Below are 18,195 nucleotides of genomic sequence, written 5' to 3' on the forward strand. Positions count from 1 at the left end.
GAGGTGCAATTAAAAATTAGTTTAACTGTTCATGTATCAAGTGTTAATAGTGAAATGAGTTACTGGCAATCATGTATGGGGAGGAACCAGACTTAGCAATGATCAGTAAGGAATGGTTACTGAAATTGGTTGCAAGACATAACGTTTAGAAAGCATAGAGAAAAAAAAGGGGAGATGGAGTAATAACACTGATAAGAATAATGGCAATAAATCGAAAGTGGGTTTGAGCTTGGGAGGTTCTGTGAGTCATTTAGGCAAAGGACTGAGGTGTACCTAGTAGACAGTCTGCACTGAAGCCACTGTGGTGGAAGGAATCATTGAAAAGGGTGATTGATTAATACTAACCAAACAGGTGCTGCATCTAAAATGGTGACTAGCTTGTTAAGTGTTGTTGGAACTGCACACCAGCCAAGAGGTGTGCATTTCAAATGACTACTGACTTTTAAAACTTGTACACAAAAGAAAGGCTTTATCAGAATCAGGTTTAATATCACTGGCATGTTGTGTTGTTTTGCAGCAGCAGTACATTGCAATACATAATAAAAACTATAAATTACAATTAAGTATATTTTTTAAAAATTAAATAAGTAGTGCAAAAAGAGGGGAAACTACTCAGGTAGTGTTCATGGGTCATTGCCCATTCAGAAATCTTCAGTGTGAGATGAGATGAGTCAATCTCTGCAAGATGCCCAGACTGATCTGCTCTTGCATACATAATGTTTATGTGGCTGACCCAATGCTGTTTCTGATCAATAGTGATCGAAGATGCTAATCACAGAGGGTTCATGCACTGTAATGCCACTGATTATCAAGGGAAAGCTGCAAGACTTTCTCTTGAAGGATGGAGGGAGGGAGAAGGGTGGTGGTAATTGTCTGGTACTACTGTGGCAAAAAAATGTTACTTCCACTTATGATCCATACCAAAGTATTGTCTAATATTTGCTGTATAGCATGGACTGTGCAATCATCAGTCAGTATACACAATTCTGATGGAAGGAAAACCTGTGGTAAAGCGAAAGAATGCTGCCACATTGCCAATCAGGCAATGGGCCGAGATGACTGACCGCCAACAACTATACCCATTCTCCTGATGCAGAAAGTGAACAGTTGCCCAAGAATAAAGTCCATTAAAGAACCCTAAGAAGCAAACTTTTCTGATCGATAATGCACCTCCTCCACAATAATTTTTCACATCCAGAGATTAGTAAACATTGTCAAATGTACTCACGCAAATAAATCTATTGATTACATGCATGTAAACGGATTATTAATGTATACTGCTTTTAAGAAAAGCATTTAAGTGAGCAGAATTATTTGAAATTTTTTTTGATGAACAATATTAATCTTAAATGTCCAGAGTATTTAATACAGCAAAACTAATAACCCAGATCAAGCCTTGGATCAAAATATTTTTGAAGTGGTTATAGTGGTAGAATGGAACCAAATTTCAGCAACAGGCTTAACAGAAATTGTGCAGCAACTAAAGAGGTGAAAATGGTAATGAACAAAATACTAAGCAGCAGGAAATAAAGTTGCTTTCTAATAATGACATCATACAATTTGTAAATGAAAAGACCAGAGCATTGAGCAGAAGTAGAAGAAAGGCCATTTCTATAGCAGCCTCTTCCTTCCATAGTTACCCATGTTAAGAAACAGCTGTATCATTTAATTCAAAACTATTTCAGAATCAGATTTAGTATCATTGGCATATGTTGTGAGATGTAACTTTACAGCAGCAACACAATCAAATACATGTTAAATAAATATAGTGAAAAAAACTGAGTATACATATTTAAGTATATACATGTCTATTACTTAAAATAAGTAGTGCAAAATAACAAATAAAAACAAAGTAGTGAGATAGTGTTATTGGGTTCAATGTCCATTTAGGAATCAGATGGCAGAGGGGGAAAAAAGCTGTTCCTGAATCTCTGAGTGCATGCCTTCAGGTTTCTGTACCTCCTTCCTGATGGTAACACTGTGAAGAGGGCATGTCCTGGATAGTGGGGATCCTTAATAATGGACATCGCTTTCCTAAGGCACTGCTCTTTGAAGATGTCTTGGATACTATGAAGGCTGGCACCCATGATAGAGCTAATTTTACAAGTTTCTGCAACTTGTTTTGATCTTGTGCTGTAGCCCCCCCCCCCCCCCCCCATATCAGAAGATGATGCAGCCAGTCAGAATGCTCTCCGTGGTACATTTGTAGAAATTTGAGTGTTTTAGGTGACAAAACCAAATCTTCTCAAAACTCCTAATGTGCTGTAGCCACTGTATTGCTGTAGTTATAAAGAAGGCAAGATGTTGCATCCAGGTTAGGTCCTCAGAGATTTTGTCCCAGGAATTTGAAATTGCTCACCTTTCCACTTCTGATCCCTCTAGGAGGATTGGTTTGTGTTCCTTTGTCTTACCCATCCTGAAGTCACAATCAGCTCTTTGGTCTTGCTGACATCGAGTGCAAGGTTGTTGCTGCAATATCACTCAACTAACTGGTATATTTCACTTCTATATGCCCTTTTGTCACCATCTGAAATTTTGACACAACAGTTGTATCATCAGCAAATTTATAGATGCTGTTTGAGCTATGCCTAGCCATACAATCATGGATGTAGACAGGGTAGAGCAGTAGGCTTAAGTACACAACCCTATGGATCATCAGTGTTAAATGTCAACAAGGTGGGGATGTTATTTCCAATTTGTGCAAATTGCAGTCTTCCAGTTAGGAAGTCAAGGATCCATTTGTAGAGGGAGGTAGAGGTCTAAGTTCTGGAGCTTTCCAATCAGGACTGTAGGAATGATGGTGTTAACTGCTGAGCTATAGTCAATAAACAGCATCCTGACATAGGTACTTGCACTGTTAAGGTTACCTACGCTGCGTGGAGAGCATTTGAGGTCATGTCTGCCATAGACCTATTGTTGGCAATTTGCAGTGGGTCCAGGTCCTTGCTGAGGCAAGAGTTGATTCTGGCCATGACCAACTACTCAAAGCACTTCATCACCATAGATGAGTGCACTACTGGACAATAGTTGCTGAGGCAACTCACACTGCTCTTTTTGGTATAATCGTTGCCCTTTTGAAGCAGATGGGATCTTCTGACTGTAGCAGTGAGAGATAGAAAATATCTTTGAATACTCTCACCAGTTGGTTGGCACAGCTTTTTGGAGCATTACCAGGTATTCCATCTGCTTTGTGAGGGTTCACCCTCTTGAAAGACTGCCTGACACCAGCCTCCGAGTGAGAGATCACAGGGTCATCGGATGCTGCAGGGATCCTCATAGCTGTGGTTTTATTCTCCCTTTCAAAGCAAGCATAAAAGGCATTGATCTCATCTGGTAGTGAAGCATCACACCATTAATGATGTTGGGTTTTGCTTTGTAGGAAGCAATGGCCTGCAAACCCTGCCAGAATTGACTGCATCCAATATCACCTCCAAACCTCACTTGGAATTGCTCCTTGGCTGTTGAAATAGCAAGTCATACCTGGTTTACTTATACAGACCTGGATCGCTAGACTTAAATGCCACATATCTAGCCCTCAGCAGACTACAAACCTCCTGGTTCATTGATGGCTTTTGGTTTGGGAATGCCCAGTAACTTTTTATTGCAACACTCATCCACACAGATTTGAATGAAGTTGGTGATAATTGTGGCATACTCATCCAGACTCCAAGATGACTCCCAGAACACAGTCCAGTCCAGTGATTCAAAGCAGTCCTGTAACCATTCCTGTGCCTCCCTAGGCCATACCTTCTTGGTCCTCACTAATGGTGCTGCAAGTCTTCGGTCTCTGCCTATACTCAGCGAGTACAAGTACAGCTAGGTAATTAGACTTACCAAAGTGTGGGCTGGGCATGAGATAGCACCGTAGGCACTCTTGAACTTAGTGTAACAGTGGTCCAGTGTGTTACTTTCTCTTGTACTCCAGGTGATTTGTTGATAATAATTATTTAGTGACTTGATCAAGTGGCCTGGATAAAATCTCCCGCAAAATGCTGGGGGAGGCATCAGGATGTGCTACTTCATGCCTGGTGATTATATTGCTCTGTTTGTCTAGAGCCTGCTTGACACTAGCCTGAGATAGAATGTACATCATGACCAAAAAGATCACTGTAATCTCTCATGGCAGGTAAAATGGCCAGCACTTAATTGAAAGGTATTCCAGGTCCAGCAAACAATATTGGGACATCACTGATACATTAGAACACTGAGAAGTTGGATCATGAGGCATACACCTCCACCTCTGCTTTTGAGTGACTCGACTGACCTGTCTTGACGATATATCATGAAACCATCTATTTGAATTGCTGCGTCCAGCATGGAAAGGGTTAACCAAGATTCCATACAGTAAAGGATACACACATTCCTAACGTTCCTCTGATACAGCATCCTAGCACTGAGATCGTCAATTTTATTTACCAGAAACAGCACATTTACCCTAGCAAGACAGTTGGCATCAGAAGTCGAAAATCTCGTCTCTTTAAATCTGCCATCAGACGAGCACCTTGACACCAGCAGTGTCTTAAAGGGGTTGTGTGCTGGCCAGAGTCCAGTCTATTTCTGCTGGTTTTAAGCAGAAATAGATTGTTTAATTGCATTAGAACTTCATCACAGATTGTATACATCATTGATGCAGTTATGGCTCTCAGACATAGCAGGCTAAAACGAGAACATTTGATGTTTTCCATCATTTTCAATGAGATCTGCTGTGAGGGTAGTCCATGAAGTTGGCGCCCCAAAAGTAATTCTGCAGATATCTGTGATTTTGTCTTATTCATAGAGGCATTCTCCTCCATAACTGGGAATCAACAGTAATTCTCCCAACTTCTCATGTCCACACAATGCTTTTGGTGGCTAAGTGAAATAACAGGAAAGGAATTAGCTCCCACAGGCCTTGGGAGGGACCATCTTAACTGATAAGTTGATTATCAGAAGGTTTGTTCTTCAGACAGTATTAATATTAAATGGATGAGAACAGAATTCTTGAGTAATGAATGTCAAATCCAAAAGAGTTCAGGTGGAAGTCGTCAACAAGGGCTAATTAGGTTGCAATAGCAACTATGTATTATAAATTCCTTATTGATACAAGGTATTTTAGTTATCCAAAGGCCTTGAAAATCACTCCTTTTAAAAGGGAAAGGTCTTCGTTGATTTTCGTTATCACTTCTACTCAGTTTTTCACATTTTTACTCAGCTGATTTAAGGTTCACGCACAACCCAGTCTAAACTAACATGCTCATATCTTTCTTGTTCCTCAGTTCCACCCATATAGCCTCACTAGATGAGTTCTCCAGTCTGTCCTGACTGATTACTGCCATGACATTTTACCTGACTTGTACCTTGACAAATCCCCCTTTAATCCCTCCTGCTCTATCACATCTAAAACAATGGAACCCTGGAATACTGAACTGCCAGTACTGCTCCTCCTGCAAGTTTCAATAATGCCTTGTGTTGGTTCATGCCTTGAGCTCATCTGCCTTTCCTACTTCTTGCATTGAAACATACACAACTCAGGATATTAGTCCCACCAAGCTTAACCATTTGATTCCTGACATTGAAACCTGAACAACATCTGTTTCCACAACCTCTCCACTATCTGTTCTTGCACTCTGGTTCTGTCAAACTCGGACATTAAAACAACACCACAACCACTTTCAAGAGGATATAAAGAGCTAAAGGCAGTGTTTCAAAGAACAATGCTAACATTTTTCTTCAATTATCAAAGAACCTTAATACCTCATATATTCTTTGAGAGCCCTTGCTGAATGCAAATTGCCTTCAACAATTACAACATTACATATCAGAAGTATTTTTGGAAGTAAAATATTTAAAGTTCTTAGAGGTCATGAAAGAAGTCAGATAATTGCACATTTTAATTTTCAAAAATGTACCAGATTTATCCAAACTGATTTTACAAAGCTTTCAAAAGATTTATTTTTATTTTACTTTATTTAAACTAGGCATGGGTGCCAAGATTTATATTTGCTGCCATTCAATAATTAAATGAGGATCTGTTGTGTGCTGACTCACTGAGATGTGCCTTACACCCACTTTCTTTGATAGTGTCATTCAACCCGGGGGCTCCTCAATTCCCCACATAGACTGTACCTTATCCTTGGGCAAAAATGGAGGTGGAGGGACTTCTTAATCAACTCCTCATGATACACAGACTTAAAGGTTCTGGCAAGCTCTTGCTCACCCAACTTGGAATATCCAAGAGCCCAAATACCCTGAAACAATCATATACAACCATAAAAGATGTTTACTGAACCATCCCTCATCCCTACATTAGTGAAGCGGACCACATGACGGTGTTCCTACTCTCTGCTGAAATGGGAGAATTCAGAATATAAAGTCATACAGTGCTAACCTGAGGAAACAAATCAGATTCGAAAAGAATATTTTGTGCCAATAAACTGGTCCATGTTCAAATACTCAGCTACCAGCCTAAATGAGTATGTCACTACTATTATCAACAAATGTTTTGACAACTGTGTACCAATATGGACAATCTAGGTGTTTCTAAACTGGAAACTATGAATGAACCTGTAGACCTAGACTTCACTTCTTAAGTCTAGGTACATAGTATTCAAATCAGGTGACTCTGATCTTTATAAGAAATCAAGGACTGACCCCCAGAAAGCTATCAAATATGCTAAGAGACAATACCAGCACAAAATCAAGTCTCAGTCTAACCATACCATAACAGGTTACAAAGCAAAGTCAGACAGCATCACTCATCCCTTTCTGATGAACTTACCACACTCCATTTGAACAGAAGTGAATGAGTATGTCACCACCCACCCTGACAGTCTCCAGTTCACCTGAATCGACAGTCACCATCACAGACACAAGATCAGTCTTTCACAGAGTGACGTGTGGAAAACACTGAGCCTAGATGGTGACCCTGGCTATGTCTTTAGATTCTATGCTGATCAGCAGGCAAGGGTATTTGCAGACATATCCCTGCTGCAAGCTGTGGTTCTATTTTGCTTTAAGAAGACCATAATCACCCGGAATCCAAGAAAAACAGGATAACATGCCTTAATTGTATATTTAACACTTCAGTAATATTGGAGTAATATTGCAAATTTGTTTGAATAAACATTCTTTGTTGTTTACATATAACCTGTAAGGAATTACGTAAAAGTACGTGAATGGCGTAAGTCATTACACCGCCACATCATACCGTATATTCCGGAGTATAAGCTGACCCCTCCATTTTCAAGGTTGAAAAAGTGACATTTTCATGTATAAGCCGATCCTTTTTGTAGAGGTTTTTGATTTAACCAGAAAAGATCACAAGATCTCACATGCCGGTACTCAGCTTTGCCGGATCTGGAACCAGGAAATTTTGTGAACTAGTACCTGCTTAAAAAAAAACCAGGCCTACACATTGCAGAGCATTATAAATGAATTCTCAATAAATAAATCAGGGAGGGAAATTTTGGATTAGGTCTCCAATGGTAAAGAATCCTCAGAATTGTAACCCTCGCAAAACCATTTAGTGCCCATCATAATCTCGTTACGTCTACTCAGTATTGAGTTTGCGACGCCATGTACAAAAGATTAAAACAAATGCGATATGATGCTGGCTTCAAGCTGAAGGTTGTTGATTTTGCTAAAGGAACAAATTATTCTGCAGCTGCTAAGAAGTTTAGTGTAAATGAGAAACAAGTGAGAGAGTGGAGAAAGGTAGAGGACACGCTGAGGGAAATGCCACAGACTAAATGTGCAAACCGCAGGAAAACCTGCCAGTGGCCAGAACTGGAAGAAAAAGTTTTAGAGTGGGTGAATCACCAGCGATCAACCAGACACATTGTTACCAGAGAAATGATTCGAGTTCAAGCGTTGAAATGGGCCGAAAAACACCGTGAGGTCAGCGAAAATTTCAAAGCTATGCAAAGTTGGTGCACCCGATTTATGAATAGACATGATCTTGTGTTGAGACAAAAAACAAAGATTGCTCAGAAAATTCCCATAGGGTATTGTTTACATTCAAGAATGCTGCTGGATGGACGAAACGGATTGCTTGAAGTGGGTTAAAGAGGTGTGGCGCTGACGTCCCGAAGGTTTCAGGAAATAAAAGTCACTACTTGTCTGGGACGTCTTCAAAGCACACTCGTCAGGTGAGACAAAAGCGGCATTGAAAGCTGAAAATACAGACATTGCAGTCATCCCCAGTGGCTTGTTTGATCTCCGTGCTCTAGCCACTAGATGTGAGCTTAAACAAATCATTCAAAGAATTCATGCGACGACAGTGGAACGAAATTGACTCAAAAGCAGCCAAAAAATACAACCTGCCTTCCGTGTATTCGTTTCTCCAAAGTTGGCACTCTGTGTATAAGCCAACCCCCTAATTTTAGGACCAAAATTTAGGGCCAACTTCTCAGCTTATACACCGGAATTTATAGTACTTGCATGCCTCACTAAAGAGAAAATGAAGAATACACATTTTCCCAGTTTCCCATGTTTTTCTGTCAATTAATTTCTGAAGTTACAAAACATTACAGTGGCATCAAGCAGGTTTTAAAAGGAACCCAAAACGACTACCAACCTGTCGAAGCGTAGCAAGATGTACAAGTTTTTTTTTAAAAGCACAGCATGCTTTTGTCCCTCAGAATTGGGAAGAGAAAGAAAATCCAGTTTAACAAAAATAGCAGAAAATGGATGAAATTCATGGTTCATAAACAGTAATTATTATTATTAATACCAAATAATAATAATCGTATATTAAACAAGCAGAAATGGCTGGCTGCATTGGAAGGATTGTGCAATTCGATTGTCCAAAAGATAACTGGGTGACAGATTAATGAATTGAGCATTATTTTGAAGTCATGGAGATTTTAACATGCAGGTAGATTGGGAAAATCAGGTTGGTAATGAATCCCAAGACAGTGAATTTGTTGAATGCCTACAAGACGGCTTTTTAGAGAGGTTTGTCGTTGAGCCTATTAAGAGATCAGCTATTCTGGATTGAGTATTATGTAATGAACTGGAGACGATTAGGGAGCTTAAGATAAAGGAACCCTTAGGAACCAATGATCACATATGATTTGAGTTCAACTTGAAATTTGATGGGGAGAAAGTAAAGTCTGATGTAGCAGTATTTCAGTGGAGTAAAGGAAATAACAGCAGTATTAAAGAAGAGTTGGCTACAGTAAATTGGAAGGAGATGCTGGCAGGGATGACAGCAAAGCAGGAATGGCATAAGTTTCTGGGGAAAATGGGGAAGGTCCAGGATAGATGTAAACGAAGAAATATTTAAATGGCAAAGTAGTACAACAGTGGCTGACAAGGGAAGTCAAAGCTAATATAAAAGCAAAGGGGAGGGTATACAACAAAGCAAAAATTAGCAGGAAGAGAGGATTGGGAAACTTTTAAAAACCTACAGAGAACAAATAAAAGAATCGTTAGGAGGGAAAATATGAAATACGAAAACAAGCTAGCAAATAATATCAAAGTCAATAATAAAAGCTTTTAAGTATATAAAAAATGCAAGAGATGAGAGTGAATATAGGATCTCTGGTAAATGAGGGCAGAGAAATAACAACAGGGGTCAAGAAAGTGGGAGATGAACCAAATGAGTATTTTGCATCAGCCTCACTGTGGAAGACACAAGCAATGTGCCAGGTATTGAAGGGTGTAAGGGAAGAAAAGTGAGCGCAGTTACTACAATAAGGGTGAAGATGCTCAAAAAGCTGTAAGACCTAAAAGGTACACAAATCACCCGGAGCAGATGAACAGTGCCCTCAGGTTCTGATAGAGGTAGCAGTAGATTTTGTGGAGGCATTAGTAATTATCTTTAACACAAAGTACACTGCAGATGCTGTGGTCAAATCAAGACGTACAAAAAAGCTGGATGAACTCAGCAAGTCGGGCAGCATCCGTTGAAAGAAGCAGTCAATAATGATCTTTGGATTCTGGTGTGGCTCCGGAGGACTGGAAAATTGCAAATGTCACTCCACTCTTTAAGAAAGGAGGAAGACAGCAGAAAGGAATTTATAGACCAGTTAGCCTGACCTCAATGGTTGGGAAAATGTTATAGTTCATTGTTGAGGATGAGGTTATGGAGAACTTGGTGACACAGGTCAAGATAGGACAAAGTCAACATGGCTTCCTTAAGGGAAGATCATGCATGACGAACGTGTTGGAATTCTTTGAGGAGACTACAAGTAGGATAAAGGGGATGCAGTGGGTGTTGTATATTTGGACTTTCAGAAGGCCTTTGACAAGATGCCACATGAGGCTGCTTACCAAGTTAAGAGCCAATGGTATTACAAGAAAGTTACTAGCATGGTTAGAGCACTGCCTGATTGGTAGGAGACAGTGAGTTGGAATAAAAGTATCCTTTTTAGGTTGGCTACCACTGACTAGTGGTGTTCCACAGGTCGGTGTTGGGACTGCTTTTTATGCGGTACAACGACTTAGATGATGGATAGATGGCTTTGTTGCCAAGTTTGTAGATGATATGATGATTTGTGGAGGGCCAGGTAGTGTTGAGTGAAAAGGAAGGCTGCAGAAGGACTTAGGTTAGGAGAATAGGCAAGAAAGTGGCAAATAAAATACAATGCTGGAAAATGCATGGTCATACACTTTACTAGTAGAAATAAATGTGCAGACTATTTTCTAAATGGGGAGAAAATCCTAAAACTTGAGATGAAAAAGGGACTTGGGACTCCTTGAGCAGAACATCCTAAAGGTTAGCTTGTAGGTTGGGTCAGTGGTGAGGAAAGCAAATGCAATGTTAACATTTATTTCAAGAAGTCCGGAATGTAAGAGCAGGGATGTGATGCTGAAGCTTTATAAGGCACTGGTGAGGCTCACCTTGAGTATTGTGAACAGTTTTGGGCTCCTTATCCAAGAAAAGATGTGCTGGCATTGGAAACAATTCAGTGGAAGTTCACACGGATGATTCTGGGAATGAAAGGGCTATCATATGAGGAACATTTGATGACTCTTGAGTCTGTACTCGCTAGAATTTAGGATAAGGTGGGATCTCACTGAAACCTTTTAAACATTGAAAGGCCTAGACAGAGTAGATGCGGAAAGGACATTTCCCATAGTGGGGGGAGTCTAGGACAAGAGGGCACAGCCTCAGGATAGAGGGGTATCCATTTAAAACAGAAATGCAGTGAAATTTCTTTAGCCAGAGTGTGGTAAATTTATGGAATTTGTTACCACAGGCAGCTGTGGAGGCCAGATCATTGGGTATATTTAAAGTGGAGATTGATAGGTTCTTAATTGGACATGGCATCAAAGGTTACAGGGGGAAGGCCAGGGAGTGGGGCTGAGGAGGGGAAAAAAGGATCAGCCATGATTGAATGCCAGAGCAGACTCGATGGGCCAAATGGCCTAATTCTGCTAAGTCTTATAGCCTTATAAATGAATTAGCCAATGAAAAGTGAGTGCCAGTGTTACTGAGTGCAGTTGGTGGGAATTTCTTCCACTGAAGAAATCTAAACAAAGGTTACAATTCTAAGTATTCCTGCATTACTTGCACATTACCTGCAAATTTCATTTTGGCTGTTTTGGTTGAAGCAGTTAAACTTCTAAGCAAACTGTTTCAGTCATTCCACACAATGAGTTTGAACTGCATTTCAAAGTTTCTGAACCAAAGCCTGTGGATATCTAAGATCTTATACTGGAGAAAAGATCATTCCTGTGGGAATGGCATTCATAACAAGCCACACTGGGCTAGTATGTGGCAAAAACAGGAGGGATTGTGGGATTGTGATTGGTTGAGACAACTACAACTTGATTAGAAATCCGTCCACTATTTGCATGCCACAACCCCTGCAATAAAGTCAACTGGAAGTGAATTAATAAAGGTCTTGAATGATGCAACTGCCAAGGATGGGATTAGCCATTGAGCTAGATTGCATGGAGGCTGAGTGACGGCCCATAGACAATGCCAGTGGTCCCAGCAGCCAAGAATAATGGATCTGTCAGGACCTGTGGTGATTTTAAGATCACCATCAACCTGGTACTGAAAGTAGATCAATACTTTCTTCCTAGGAACGAGGACATCTTCGCAAACATTTCTGAAGGAAAACACCTCAGCAAAGTGGACTTAGCTGAGGCCTACCTATAGATGGAGATGGAACAAGTCCTAAGTGTTTCTCAAAGGGTTTTATCACTATAATAGACTAATTTTTGGAGTAGCAGTTGCACCTACACTCTGGCAGAAAGCTTCAGACAAGGTGTTGTAAAGCTGTCCAGGTATTTGCTATTGGATATTACCGGTGAGGACAACAAGGAAGTGCTCTGAAATCTCAGTGTTTAAAAGATTAGAAGATTATGGGCTTGGAGCACAATACAAGCATGATTTCTTTAAACTATGCATCACATCATTGGCACAAAAAGATTACACAAGTGCACTGAGAAAATTCAAACAGTAGTGGATGCCCCAACACCAAAGGATATGTCAGTTACAGTCCATTTTAGGATTTGTCAATTACTATAAGAAGTTCCTGCCAAACCTGGCTACTGTTCTTCACCCCTAATCTCATTACTGAATATTGGGAAGAAATGGCAATGGATAAAGCAGTGAGAGATGGCTTTCAAAAATGTAAAGAAATGGTGAAGTCAGACACAGAACTTATACATTATGATCCAATTGGCCGGCGAAGTTTGCCTGTAACGCCTTGTCTTATGGTATACTGCACGTACAGTCATGTCACATTAAGAGTGATGGAAATAAATGCACCATAGCCTTTGCATCACCTCCCCTTACTGCAGCAGAGAAAAATTACATACAGATTGACCGAGAGCTCTTGAATCTAGTTTGGGGTGTAAAACGATTCAACCAGTACTTGTATGCAAGAGTTTACCCTTGTTACTAATCATCAACCACTAGTGTCCATTTTCAATCCACAGAAGGATATTCCCCATGAACAGCAGCAGCACAAATGCGGAGATGAGCTCTGTTTCTTGAAGGACACAATCACAAGATTGAATTCAAGAGGATAACTTATCATGGAAAAGCTGATGGATTGTCCTGTTTACCCATGAAAAAGAAAATAACTGAAAAATTTACAAGAGAACACTCCTCTTAACATATACTCCCTGATGGATTTCAAAATTCTCCCTATTATGGCTGAGATGATCCAAAGGGAAACCAGAAAAGATCCCCCACTGTCATGGCCACCCAAATTGACTGGAATGTGCAGCAAAAAATCCAGTTCCACCATTTATACCAGTGCCAGGATGAATTTCCCTTGACAGGGTTGCCTTATCTGGGAATTGAGAGTCGTTGTATCATCCAAGCTGAGAGCTAAAGTGTTAGACGAGTTACATCTAGGCATGGCCGAAATGGAAGTGTTAGCTTGAAGCTGTCTGATGGCCTGGGGTAGATCAGCAGATCGAGCAGCTTGCCATGCACCATTTGGATTGACAACATGTCATAAAGATGCCAAGAGCAGTGCTTCTCCATCCCTGGGAATGGCCTGCATGCCATAGCAGAGGATTCATATGGGTATAGCCATGAACACAAATTTCTTGACAGTAGTGGATGCAGCTACAAAGTGGCCAGCCTCACACATTGTGGATGTGTTGAGAAGTTTTACTGTGTACTGTATCAGCAGTTATGGTCGAAATGACAATAAAAAGTGACTTGACCCGAAGCTTCTTCTCCAACATTTAGTCAGTGACAACGGACAGCTTCAGCTATGCAGGTATTGATGACTTCTGCTTTACAATGCTATTGATGACAACTCCCATTTGCCTATGACTGAGAACCAAACCAGCAAAGTTTGGATTTATCCTGCTTTTTGTGGACTAACAAATGCAGACATTTTTTTATTGGTTTATTGGTACAGCGATGACATGAAACAGCTTGGCTGGAAATATGGTTAGTTCAGGAACAAAGACTTCCGTACTACATTTAACATAAAATTCTGGAGGAACTCAGTGGCTCATTGACTGTCTATCTCCCTCCATACAGGTACAAGAAAAAGTTTGAGAACCCTTTGCAATTACCTGGTTTTCTGCTTTACTCATAAAATGTGGTCTGATCTTCATCTGAGTCACAATATCAGACAAACAAAATCTGCCTAAACTAATACCACACAAACAGCTGTGCTTCTTCTCATCAATACGGAGTACACCATTTAAACAATCATAGGATAGGGTCAAAAAATATGTGAACATCTGTGGTAATGCCTTCTACAAAAGCCAATTGGGAGTCAGGTGTTCCAATCAATGAGATGAGATTGGAGGTGAGGGCTGTCGAGGTGCCCTGCCCTATAAGAAAGACGCACAAAGTAAAGTTACTGTCAGAGCCTGCTCTTCAAGAAAGATCTGCTTCTGTGCACTATGCCTCGATCAAAACAACTTTCAGTGGACCTTAGAAGAAAAATTGTAGAGATACATGAAGCTGGAAAAGGCTACAAAAGCATTTCTAAAGACCTGAATGCTCATCAGTCCACAGTAAAAGAAATTGTCTATAAACGGAGGAAATTCAGTACTGCTGCTACTTTCCCTAGGAGTGGTTTCCCTGTAAAGATCACACCAAGAGCACAACGTGCAATGCTGAAGGAGATGAAAAAGAACCCAAGGGTAACAGCAAAAAACCTGCAGAAATCTCTAGAACTTGCTAACATCTGTTCGTGTGTCCACTCGAAGAAAATGAAAAAGAATGGTGTTCGTGGAAGGACACCACAGAGGAAACCACTGCTCTCCAAAAAAAAAATCATAGCTGCATGTCATACACACAGAATGCTGGAGGAACTCAGCAGGCCAGGCAGCATCTATGGAAAATAATACAGCTGACGTTTTGGGCCGAGTCCCTTCATCAGGACTGGAGAAAAAAAAGTCTGCAAAAGACCATCTGGATGTTCCACAACACTTCTGGGACAATGTTCTGTGGACAACTGAGACAAAAGTTGAACTTTTTGGCAGAAATGCACACGGATATGTTTGGAGGAAAAGATCACTGCACAGCAACACTTAAAACCTCAATCCAACTGTCAAGCATGGTGGAAAGAGCTTCATGGTTTGGGGCTGTTTTGTACAATGAATTCAAAATTGTATCAAGGCATTTTACAGGAGAATGTCAGGGTAGTGATCTGTCACCTGAAGTTTAAGAGAAGTTGGATGATGCAACAAAGCAATGATCTAAAACACAAGAGCAAATCAATAACAGAATAGTTTAAAAAGTAAATTTGTGTTTTGAAATGGCCAAGTAAGAGTCCAGACCTTTAACCTATTTGAGATGCAGTGGCATGTCCTGAATAGGACTGTTCCTACAAGGTATTCCAGAAATATTGATGAACTAAAATAGCTTTGTATGGAGGAATGATCTAAAATTCCTCCTCAACATTGTGCAAGTCTGCTCAGCAGCTACAGGGAACATTTGGTGGAGGTTATTAAGTATAAGGGTTTACATACTTTTTCAGCCTGGATTGTGAAAGATTAAACAATCTGTTCAATAAAGATATGAAAAAGTACAATTGTTTGTGTTATTAGTTTAGGCAGGTTGTGTTGTCCATCATTGTGATATAGATTAAGATTGGACCACATTTTATAATTCATGCAGAAAACCAGGTAATTGCAAAGGGTTCACAAACTTTTTCTTGCAACGGGTTCACAAACTTTTTCTTGCAACTATAGATGCTACCCGACCTGCCAAATTTCTCCAGCATTTTATGTACTGTTCCAGATTCCAGCATCTGCTGGCTTTTGTGTCTCCAGTACTACAGTAAGATGTTACCTGGCCTCAAAACTTTTCTTGTATTCAGTGGCTAAAGATATTTTAAAATGTTTAAGCTTTATTTTGACACCAATATTTGGGAGAAAGTACAAAACGAATTTGTTCTTTCTACCTGTGACCACATGGGTTTCCTCTGGATTATCTGATCTCCTCCCACAATATAGATGATTTACAGTCTATGCGATAGTTCTGTCCCTGAGGACTCTCTATAATCTGAATTTTCTAAGAGTCAGAAATGTCTCTTTACTCATCTATATCATATTGCCTTGCAGTCATCTTAAATTCTTCCATTGAGACTTCATCCTAACACTACTCATAATTAAACTAATGGAATATATATTCAGTTCTTAACGAATACAGAAAAACATTTTATTATTATTATGAAAATTTAAAACTTGAGAAAGCTTTACATGAAATCATATTTGCATAAATCAGGTCCTCCATAACCCAACGTACTAGGCTCAACCATTACTGAGGACTGGATGTTCTTGGACACTCCACCTGTATTACCATCCATGAACGGACGTGGTATAACTGCCGTGTTTTGGTTAAACTTATTGATTGTGATTTAAACCAGGAATACATCTATTACATATGGAAATAACACATCCCATTAAAGAGTTTCGATTTATCTTGATGAACCAACACACAATTTAGATCAGATGTATCTAATTTTTTGTTTACATGTCCTTTCCTCTCCTGGTTAGCTGCCATAATTACATAGGTGGTGACTACTTCAAGTTAGCAAATTCACAACAAAAACAGATAACATAAAAATAATCACACCACAAATAAACTGACATACCAGTTTGATTATATTTTCCAATTAACAGTAAGCCAACAGACTATTTGGGCATTAAGGTGCAAATACCATGAACCATCAAGGAAAACTTTCCATTAGATATAGAGTACAATGCAAAAAAAAAGGTTCAGGAGAACAGCTTTGAGACCAGAATATACCCTGACTTCACCCATCACTTTCTTTCTCAGGTATACATCAAACCTCCATTTAAACATCTGTAGAATTATGTACAGAAGAAATACATATTTAATGTCTTGGTGCTTGCCAAGTCTAATAACCAGACAGTTTTAGATAAATCTGCAGCTATTCGGTCCATTTTGCCCATCCCTGTCAAAATCAAATGATCAACTTGAACATCCACAAGGATTTCTGTCTCAATCACTCAGGGAATGAATTCTTAACTACTAACTTTGAGTAAGAAAAATAAAAACAACAGAGGTTATCAACTGTTTCCTAGTTAATAACCACTCTAACAGGAACTAGGACTTCATTGACAAATTTTACATATTTCTCCTACAGCCTCCAACTTCCAAAGACTGGCCAATCTTTCCTCATAACCGAACTTCTCCATAAATGGCAACAACCTTACTGATTTCCAGTACTTGCATTTTGTTCTCATCACTTCTGCATCCTCTCATATCCTCTTTGGTGTGGTGACCAGCACAACTCAGCATTCTGTCTGTGGCCTAACCATTGCTTTATACAGCTGTCACATTTCCTCTGTAAGCCAGCCAAAAATGAATACTACATTACATCTGCTTAACATCTACTTGCCACACTACCTAAAGGTATCCGATCATAGTCTCCCTAGGCACCCTCATCCTCTGCACTCTTAGAATCCTACTGTTTACATACAACTCACTCCTTAGTCTTTTTCCCCCAATTCTGTGATCAGTCCATCAATACATTCCAAATCAGCTACATTCTGCTTCATTACCAACTACACCATCAGCTGTCACCTATAAAATTATTTATGAAGGGCATAAAAAACACAAAATGCTGGCAGAACTCAGCAGGCCAGACAGCATCTATGGGAGGAGGCCAGTACATTTGTTAAAATAATTGACAGAGATGGGAAAATACGAAGAACCTGGCTCAATCCAGGGTTCCTGTAATTCCTGTCTGCGAGCAACGTACATGGCCTTTCCTCTACTTCCTCTTAGAGAGAGCAACGTGGCATTGCAACGGAGGTTGTCTTTCCCGCTCTCCCTCCACTCACCTGTTGCTCCAGATCCCATATAGGAGTTCCACGAAGGCAAAGGAGAGGTTGAGCATGAGGAAGAAGAAGAGGTTTCGAGATGTGGAATCCGACAAAATGGACCTGAAAAAAGAAAAACATGCGAGTTTGGCAGACAGTCCGATCCTGACACCCATGCCCATGTTCCAGCTGTAAGACTCCGGCCTCGATTCCCCGTCCCGGACCCAGGGCCCATCGCTGGAGCCCAATACACACCCAGCCCCCTTCAGTCGAGCCGTCCATCCCATTCCCCCCACCCCCCCAACCTACCTGAACCAGCCCGACACCTTGCGGAGCAGATTGAACCGTGGCGGCTTATATTCATCGTCCTTTATGGAGAGGGGTAACATGCTGCTCACAGGACGCAGTCGCCGCTCCACGGCAACTGCACCTACAAGGCACTCGCCGCAACTTCCGGTCGCCCAGTGGAACGGCCTCGAGCCGACG

General features: G+C 40.4%; 1 protein-coding gene across 2 annotated transcripts in view; it reads right to left on the reverse strand.

Moving 5' to 3' along the window:
* Positions 1 to 18,195, reverse strand: part of slc30a7 (solute carrier family 30 member 7) — a 62,269-nt gene extending 44,074 nt beyond the window's left edge. The window contains exons 1-2 of one of the 2 annotated variants that reach the window (XM_059984625.1): positions 18,019 to 18,195; positions 17,731 to 17,832 (exon numbers count right to left, since the gene is read on the reverse strand). In XM_059984625.1, coding sequence (XP_059840608.1) covers positions 17,731 to 17,832; positions 18,019 to 18,098 — 182 coding nt within the window. In that variant the 5' untranslated portion in view covers positions 18,099 to 18,195. The remainder of the gene's footprint in view (positions 1 to 17,730; positions 17,833 to 18,018) is intronic. The other variant, XM_059984626.1, reaches the window with a different exon arrangement.

This window comes from Hypanus sabinus, chromosome 11 (assembly GCF_030144855.1).
Source record: "Hypanus sabinus isolate sHypSab1 chromosome 11, sHypSab1.hap1, whole genome shotgun sequence".
In the NCBI taxonomy this organism is placed as follows: domain Eukaryota; kingdom Metazoa; phylum Chordata; class Chondrichthyes; order Myliobatiformes; family Dasyatidae; genus Hypanus; species Hypanus sabinus.